The sequence below is a fragment of the Salmo trutta genome, unplaced genomic scaffold, assembly GCF_901001165.1.
Source record: "Salmo trutta unplaced genomic scaffold, fSalTru1.1, whole genome shotgun sequence".
NCBI lineage: Eukaryota > Metazoa > Chordata > Actinopteri > Salmoniformes > Salmonidae > Salmo > Salmo trutta.
Window position 1 is genome coordinate 722,501 of NW_021822406.1, and position 10,138 is coordinate 732,638.

Here is a 10,138-nt window from a genome sequence, read left to right on the forward strand (position 1 = left end):
CACCACAACGAGCGGCCCCCACCCCCACCCCCACGAGCGGCCCCCACCCCCGTCACGACGAGCGGCCCCCACCCCCACGAGCGGCCCCCACCCCCGCTACGACGAGCGGCCCCCACCACCGCCACGACGAGCGGCCCCCACCCCCGCCACGACGAGCGGCCCCCGCCACGACGAGCGGCCCCCACCCCCGCCACGACGAGCGGCCCCCACCACCGCCACGACGAGCGGCCCCCACCCCTATCAAAGACCCATCATGATGAGCGGCCCCCACCCCTATCAAAGACCCATCATGATGAGGCCCCCCGGTTACCCATCCCTGCTATAAATAATGACTGGGATCAATCACAGCGCGGCGCGACATCCCAGCTGGACACCCACCCGCTGCCCTCGTTCCTCCCCCTGTAACCTACTCCTCCCGGTGGCAACGGAACCCCCTGTCACCAACTGAGACGGACCAGAAGACAAGAGCAGACATCGGGTCTAACCGTTAACCATCAACAGATCACCATAGCAACGTGGGAAATATTTATAGTCAATACATTTGGCTACTGTATTATAATGACGTGGTATATAATAAGTTACCACAATATATAGACTAGGCTGCTATAGTAACCTACTACAATATATAGACTAGGCTGCTATAGTAACCTACCACAATATATAGACTAGGCTGCTATAGTAACCTACTACAATATATAGACTAGGTTGCTATAGTAACCTACTACAATATATAGACTAGGCTGCTATAGTAACCTACTACAATATATAGACTAGGCTGCTACAGTAACCTACTACAATATATAGACTAGGCTGCTACAGTAACCTACTACAATATATAGACTAGGTTGCTATAGTAACCTACTACAATATATAGACTAGGCTGCTACAGTAACCTACTACAATATATAGACTAGGCTGCTATAGTAACCTACTACAATATATAGACTAGGCTGCTATAGTAACCAACTACAATATATAGACTAGGCTGCTACAGTAACCTACTACAATATATAGACTAGGCTGCTACAGTAACCTACTACAATTTATAGACTAGGCTGCTATAGTAACCGACTACAATATATAGACTAGGCTGCTATAGTAACCGACTACAATATATAGACTAGGCTGCTATAGTAACCTACTACAATATATAGACTAGGCTGCTATAGTAACCTACTACAATATATAGACTGCTTAGTAACCTACTACAATATATAGACTGCTTAGTAACCTACTACAATATATAGACTTGGTTGCTATAGTAACCTACTACAATATATAGACTAGGTTGCTATAGTAACCTACTACCATATATAGACTAGGTTGCTATAGTAACCTACTACAATATATAGACTAGGCTGCTATAGTAACCTACTACAATATATAGACTAGGCTGCTACAGTAACCTACTACAATATATAGACTAGGCTGCTATAGTAACCTACTACAATATATAGACTAGGCTGCTATAGTAACCTACCACAATATATAGACTAGGCTGCTATAGTAACCTACTACAATATATAGACTAGGTTGCTATAGTAACCTACTACAATATATAGACTAGGCTGCTATAGTAACCTACTACAATATATAGACTAGGCTGCTACAGTAACCTACTACAATATATAGACTAGGCTGCTACAGTAACCTACTACAATATATAGACTAGGTTGCTATAGTAACCTACTACAATATATAGACTAGGCTGCTACAGTAACCTACTACAATATATAGACTAGGCTGCTATAGTAACCTACTACAATATATAGACTAGGCTGCTATAGTAACCAACTACAATATATAGACTAGGCTGCTACAGTAACCTACTACAATATATAGACTAGGCTGCTACAGTAACCTACTACAATTTATAGACTAGGCTGCTATAGTAACCGACTACAATATATAGACTAGGCTGCTATAGTAACCGACTACAATATATAGACTAGGCTGCTATAGTAACCTACTACAATATATAGACTAGGCTGCTATAGTAACCTACTACAATATATAGACTAGGCTGCTACAGTAACCTACTACAATATATAGACTAGGCTGCTATAGTAACCTACTACAATATATAGACTGCTTAGTAACCTACTACAATATATAGACTGCTTAGTAACCTACTACAATATATAGACTAGGTTGCTATAGTAACCTACTACAATATATAGACTAGGCTGCTATAGTAACCTACTACAATATATAGACTAGGCTGCTATAGTAACCTACTACCATATATAGACTAGGCTGCTATAGTAACCTACTACAATATATAGACTAGGCTGCTATAGTAACCTACTACAATATATAGACTAGGCTGCTACAGTAACCTACTACAATATATAGACTAGGCTGCTATAGTAACCTACTACAATATATAGACTAGGCTGCTACAGTAACCTACTACAATATATAGACTAGGCTGCTACAGTAACCTACTACAATATATAGACTAGGCTGCTATAGTAACCTACTACAATATATAGACTAGGCTGCTACAGTAACCTACTACAATATATAGACTAGGCTGCTACAGTAACCTACTACAATATATAGACTAGGCTGCTACAGTAACCTACTACAATATATAGACTAGGCTGCTATAGTAACCTACTACAATATATAGACTAGGCTGCTATAGTAACCTACTACAATATATAGACTAGGCTGCTATAGTAACCTACTGCAATATATAGACTAGGCTGCTATAGTAACCTACTACAATATATAGACTAGACTGCTACAGTAACCTACTACAATATATAGACTGCTATAGTAACCTACTACAATATATAGACTAGGCTGCTATAGTAACCTACTACAATATATAGACTAGGCTGCTATAGTAACCTACTACAATATATAGACTAGGCTGCTATAGTATCCTACTACAATATATAGACTAGGCTGCTACAGTAACCTACTACAATATATAGACTAGGCTGCTATAGTAACCTACTACAATATATAGACTAGGCTGCTATAGTAACCTACTACAATATATAGACTAGGTTGCTATAGTAACCTACTACAATATATAGACTAGGCTGCTATAGTATCCTACTACAATATATAGACTAGGCTGCTATAGTAACCTACTACAATATATAGACTAGACTGCTATAGTAACCTACTACAATATATAGACTAGGCTGCTATAGTAACCTACTACAATATATAGACTAGGCTGCTATAGTAACCTACTACAATATATAGACTAGGCTGCTATAGTAACCTACTACAATATATAGACTAGGCTGCTATAGTAACCTACTACAATATATAAACTAGGCTGCTATAGTAACCTACTACAATATATAGACTAGGCTGCTACAGTAACCTACTAAAATATATAGACTAGGCTGCTACAGTAACCTACTACAATATATAGACTAGGCTGCTACAGTAACCTACTACAATATATAGACTAGGCTGCTACAGTAACCTACTACAATATATAGACTAGGCTGCTATAGTAACCTACTACAATATATAGAATAGGCTGCTACAGTAACCTACTACAATATATAGACTAGGCTGCTATAGTAACCTACTACAATATATAGACTAGGCTGCTATAGTAACCTACTACAATATATAGACTAGGCTGCTATAGTAACCTACTACAATATATAGACTAGGCTGCTACAGTAACCTACTACAATATATAGACTAGGCTGCTATAGTAACCTACTACAATATATAGACTAGGCTGCTATAGTAACCTACTACAATATATAGACTAGGCTGCTACAGTAACCTACTACAATATATAGACTAGGCTGCTACAGTAACCTACTACAATATATAGACTAGGTTGCTACAGTAACCTACTACAATATATAGACTAGGCTGCTACAGTAACCTACTACAATATATAGACTGCTATAGTAACCTACTACAATATATAGACTAGGCTGCTACAGTAACCTACTACAATATATAGACTAGGCTGCTACAGTAACCTACTACAATATATAGACTAGGCTGCTACAGTAACCTACTACAATATATAGACTAGGCTGCTACAGTAACCTACTACAATATATAGACTAGGTTGCTACAGTAACCTACTACAATATATAGACTAGGCTGCTATAGTAACCTACTACAATATATAGACTAGGCTGCTATAGTAACCTACTACAATATATAGACTAGGCTGCTACAGTAACCTACTACAATATATAGACTAGGCTGCTATAGTAACCTACTACAATATATAGAATAGGCTGCTACAGTAACCTACTACAATATATAGACTAGGTTGCTATAGTAACCTACTACAATATATAGACTAGGCTGCTACAGTAACCTACTACAATATATAGACTAGGCTGCTATAGTAACCTACTACAATATATAGACTAGGCTGCTATAGTAACCTACTACAATATATAGACTAGGCTGCTACAGTAACCTACTACAATATATAGACTAGGCTGCTACAGTAACCTACTACAATATATAGACTAGGCTGCTATAGTAACCTACTACAATATATAGACTAGGCTGCTATAGTAACCTACTACAATATATAGACTAGGTTGCTATAGTAACCTACTACAATATATAGACTAGGCTGCTATAGTATCCTACTACAATATATAGACTAGGCTGCTATAGTAACCTACTACAATATATAGACTAGGCTGCTACAGTAACCTACTACAATATATAGACTAGGCTGCTACAGTAACCTACTACAATATATAGACTAGGCTGCTATAGTAACCTACTACAATATATAGACTAGGTTGCTATAGTAACCTACTACAATATATAGACTAGGCTGCTACAGTAACCTACTACAATATATAGACTAGGCTGCTACAGTAACCTACTACAATATATAGACTAGGCTGCTATAGTAACCTACTACCATATATAGACTAGGCTGCTATAGTAACCTACTACAATATATAGACTAGGCTGCTACAGTAACCTACTACAATATATAGACTAGGCTGCTATAGTAACCTACTACAATATATAGACTAGGCTGCTATAGTAACCTACTACAATATATAGACTAGACTGCTACAGTAACCTACTACAATATATAGACTAGGCTGCTATAGTAACCTACTACAATATATAGACTAGGCTGCTATAGTATCCTACTACAATATATAGACTAGGCTGCTACAGTAACCTACTACAATATATAGACTAGGCTGCTACAGTAACCTACTACAATATATAGACTAGGCTGCTATAGTAACCTACTACAATATATAGACTAGGCTGCTATAGTAACCTACTACAATATATAGACTGCTACAGTAACCTACTACAATATATAGACTAGGCTGCTACAGTAACCTACTACATTATATAGACTAGGCTGCTACAGTAGGCCAATAGGCCTGTAGATAAGTCCTACCTTGACACTGGAAACCTTGCTTCCCGAAACCCCTGTGAAGAGAAATGAAACATGAGGTTTAGTATGGACTCTGATGATGGAATGTCCTCACTACAACACACCTCTTTCTAACGTTGGAATTGTGGTTGTATTTATTAGGGATCCTCATTAGCTACTCTTCCTGGGGTCCAAACACACCAAAGCATCCACATTACAGATAAAACAACAGATAAAACAGTTAACTATGTTTGTGACCTTTATTTAACTAGGCAAATCAGTTAAGAACAAATTCTTATTTTACAATGACGGCCTAGGAACAGTGGGTTAACTGCCTTGTTCAGGGGCAGAACGACAGATTTGTACCTTGTCAGCTCAGGGATTTGATCCAGCAACCTTTCAGTTACTAGTCCAACGCTCTAACCACCAGTCTACCTGCCCCCCCTTCTAACCACCAGTCTACCTGCCCCCCCTTCTAACCACCAGTCTACCTGCCCCCCCTTCTAACCACCAGTCTACCTGCCCCCCCTTCTAACCACCAGTCTACCTGCCCCCCCTTCTAACCACCAGTCTACCTGCCCCCCCTTCTAACCACCAGTCTACCTGCCCCCCTTCTAACCACCAGTCTACCTGCCCCCCTTCTAACCACCAGTCTACCTGCCCCCCTTCTAACCACCAGTCTACCTGCCCCCCTTCTAACCACCAGTCTACCTGCCCCCGCCTTCTAACCACCAGTCTACCTGCCCCCCCCTTCTAACCACCAGTCTACCTGCCCCCCCCCTTCTAACCACCAGTCTACCTGCCCCCCCCCCCCTTCTAACCACCAGTCTACCTGCCCCCCCCCCCTTCTAACCACCAGTCTACCTGCCCCCCTTCTAACCACCAGTCTACCTGCCCCCCTTCTAACCACCAGTCTACCTGCCCCCCCTTCTAACCACCAGTCTACCTGCCCCCCCTTCTAACCACCAGTCTACCCGCCCCCCCTTCTAACCACCAGTCTACCCCCCCCCCCCTTCTAACCACCAGTCTACCTGCCCCCCCCCTTCTAACCACCAGTCTACCTGCCCCCCCCCTTCTAACCACCAGTCTACCTGCCCCTCCCCCTTCTAACCACCAGTCTACCTGCCCCCCCCTTCTAACCACCAGTCTACCTGCCCCCCCCCCTTCTAACCACCAGTCTACCTGCCCCCCCCCCTTCTAACCACCAGTCTACCTGCCCCCCCCCCTTCTAACCACCAGTCTACCTGCCCCCCCCCTTCTAACCACCAGTCTACCTGCCCCCCCCCTTCTAACCACCAGACTACCTGCCCCCCCCTTCTAACCACCAGTCTACCTGCCCCCCCCCCTTCTAACCACCAGTCTACCTGCCCCCCCCTTCTAACCACCAGTCTACCTGCCCCCCCCTTCTAACCACCAGTCTACCTGCCCCCCCTTCTAACCACCAGTCTACCTGCCCCCCCTTCTAACCACCAGTCTACCTGCCCCCCCCCCTTCTAACCACCAGTCTACCTGCCCCCCCCTTCTAACCACCAGTCTACCTGCCCCCCCCTTCTAACCACCAGTCTACCTGCCCCCCCCTTCTAACCACCAGTCTACCTGCCCCCCTTCTAACCACCAGTCTACCTGCCCCCCCTTCTAACCACCAGTCTACCTGCCCCCCCTTCTAACCACCAGTCTTCCTGCCCCCCCCTTCTAACCACCAGTCTACCTGCCCCCCCTTCTAACCACCAGTCTACCTGCCCCCCTTCTAACCACCAGTCTACCCCCCCCACCCTTCTAACCACCAGTCTACCTGCCCCCCCCCCTTCTAACCACCAGTCTACCTGCCCCCCTTCTAACCACCAGTCTACCTGCCCCCCCTTCTAACCACCAGTCTACCTGCCCCCCTTCTAACCACCAGTCTACCTGCCCCCCCTTCTAACCACCAGTCTACCTGCCCCCCTTCTAACCACCAGTCTACCTGCCCCCCCCTTCTAACCACCAGTCTACCTGCCCCCCCCTTCTACCCACCAGTCTACCTGCCCCCCCCTTCTAACCACCAGTCTACCTGCCCCCCCCTTCTAACCACCAGTCTACCTGCCCCCCCTTCTAACCACCAGTCTACCTGCCCCCCCTTCTAACCACCAGTCTACCTGCCCCCCCTTCTAACCACCAGTCTACCTGCCCCCCATTAAGTTTGTACTTAATGAGCTGAAGATAAAACAGATCATCATAACATCCCTGAATGGTGTCACACCGACACACCGACACACACACAACCTGTAGTCAGTGTGTGAAGCGGTAGAACGGTCGATAGACTGCCTATCTGTCTGATGGGTCCGACCACACACAGGACACTACACTGACGGATTCATGGTTATAGAACCACGTTCCATTCGGGGTTTTGGAGGCTGTGGGTTAAATATCTTGTTTGTGATTCATGCCGTCTCTCTCTCTCTCGCTGTCTGGCTAAAGTCATTCAGCAGCAAGTGAATCACCTGTACCCTGCGCGCCGCACACACACCCCCCACGCACGCACACTAACCAGATGAAGTCCGTGCAGTGGCTGCAGAACGTGGGCTGCTTGAAGAAGCGCGCGATGAACTTGTGGTCCTTGACCTCGTGCACGTTCTTCTGGCGCAGAGCTCCTTGGCGCGCGAAGCCCCTCGCGGCCCCGCTCTCCCGCCGCTCGGATCCCCCGGTGCTCGAGCTCTCTCCGTCGCTGCTGCCCTGCTCGCGGTCAGCCATTTTAACGCGGAAGTGTTCTGAAATGAGGAGGAAAGAGAGAGTTGTGTGCCTTTTCAGCAGGTGCCTCCCTCCCTTCTTCCTCTCTCGGTGTCGGTTTCCCCCCGGTGTTCGCTCGGTGTGAATGTCCGGACTCCTGCCAAGCCTCACACTGCCGGGTCCCCGACTCCCCGTGGGCCCTGCTTCCCTGTTCGCTCGGAGACAGCAGCGCTGCTACAGCTGTGGCGACGTGCTGCTGGTGTGTGAGCGGAGCGCCTCATGCAGTGTGTATGTTGTTTGCAGGAAGAGTGTTGCGCTGAAACCGTGAGATAGGGGGCAACGAAGGCCCTCCCCCTTATCTACTCGGAATTGCACGGTGTGAGTGTGTAGGAAGAGACAGAGGGACTGTTTTTGTCGCAAACATTTGGGTGAACAGTAGGTATGGGTTTAGCCTAGGTCACGAGAGAGACAGAGATACTGACAGAGAGAAGGGCTGTGTTGTTGAATGTTTGTGAATGTAGAGGTCTAAAACATCCCCAGGGAGATAAACAAGTAAACACTTGTTGAAGATCACCTGACCAGCCACTCAGCCAGTGAGAGAGAGAAGGACATGGGTGGAACTCTAGAATGTAGAGGATGATGGAATAGAACTGTAGAATAGATAGAACACCAGAATATAGAACTGTAGAATAGATAGAACACCAGAATATAAAACTGTAGAATAGATAGAACACCAGAATATAGAACTGTGGAATAGATAGAACACCAGAATATAGAACTGTAGAATAGATAGAACACCAGAATATAGAACTGTAGAATAGATAGAACACCAGAATATAGAACTGTAGAATAGATAGAACACCAGAATATAGAACTGTAGAATAGATAGAACACCAGAATATAGAACTGTGGAATAGGAGGGTGAAGCCACAGAGCTCTAAGGGAGTGATGTGGATCCTGGTAGAATAGGGGGGTTAAGCCACAGAGCTCTAAGGGAGTGATGTGGATCCTGGTAGAATAGGAGGGTAAAGCCACAGAGCTCTAAGGGAGTGATGTGGATCCTGGTAGAATAGGGGGGTAAAGCCACAGAGCTCTAAGGGAGTGATGTGGATCCTGGTAGAATAGGGGGGTGAAGCCACAGAGCTCTAAGGGAGTGATGTGGATCCTGGTAGAATAGGGGGGTAAAGCCACAGAGCTCTAAGGGAGTGATGTGGATCCTGGTAGAATAGGGGGGTGAAGCCACAGAGCTCTAAGGGAGTGATGTGGATCCTGGTAGAATAGGAGGGTGAAGCCACAGAGCTCTAAGGGAGTGATGTGGATCCTGGTAGAATAGGAGGGTGAAGCCACAGAGCTCTAAGGGAGTGATGTGGATCCTGGTAGAATAGGGGGGTAAAGCCACAGAGCTCTAAGGGAGTGATGTGGATCCCGGTAGAATAGGAGGGTAAAGCCACAGAGCTCTAAGGGAGTGATGTGGATCCTGGTAGAATAGGGGGGTAAAGCCACAGAGCTCTAAGGGAGTGATGTGGATCCTGGTAGAATAGGGGGGTAAAGCCACAGAGCTCTAAGGGAGTGATGTGGATCCTGGTAGAATAGGAGGGTGAAGCCACAGAGCTCTAAGGGAGTGATGTGGATCCTGGTAGAATAGGAGGGTGAAGCCACAGAGCTCTAAGGGAGTGATGTGGATCCTGGTAGAATAGGGGGGTGAAGCCACAGAGCTCTAAGGGAGTGATGTGGATCCTGGTAGAATAGGAGGGTGAAGCCACAGAGCTCTAAGGGAGTGATGTGGATCCTGGTAGAATAGGGGGGTGAAGCCACAGAGCTCTAAGGGAGTGATGTGGATCCCGGTAGAATAGGAGGGTGAAGCCACAGAGCTCTAAGGGAGTGATGTGGATCCTGGTAGAATAGGAGGGTGAAGCCACAGAGCTCTAAGGGAGTGATGTGGATCCTGGTAGAATAGGAGGGTGAAGCCACAGAGCTCTAAGGGAGTGATGTGGATCCTGGTAGAATAGGAGGGTGAAGCCACAGAGCTCTAAGGGAGTGATGTGGATCCTGGTAGAATAGGAG

General features: G+C 45.6%; 1 protein-coding gene across 3 annotated transcripts in view; it reads right to left on the bottom strand.

Moving 5' to 3' along the window:
- Positions 1–8,379, bottom strand: part of LOC115182231 (protein kinase C beta type) — a 94,528-nt gene extending 86,149 nt beyond the window's left edge. For 2 of the 3 annotated variants that reach the window (XM_029743854.1, XM_029743855.1), the window contains exons 1-2: positions 7,896–8,379; positions 5,396–5,427 (exon numbers count right to left, since the gene is read on the bottom strand). In XM_029743854.1, the coding sequence (XP_029599714.1) occupies positions 5,396–5,427; positions 7,896–8,098 (235 nt within the window). In that variant the 5' untranslated portion in view covers positions 8,099–8,379. The remainder of the gene's footprint in view (positions 1–5,395; positions 5,428–7,895) is intronic. The other variant, XM_029743857.1, reaches the window with a different exon arrangement.
- Between the last annotated feature and the right edge of the window lie 1,759 nt (positions 8,380–10,138).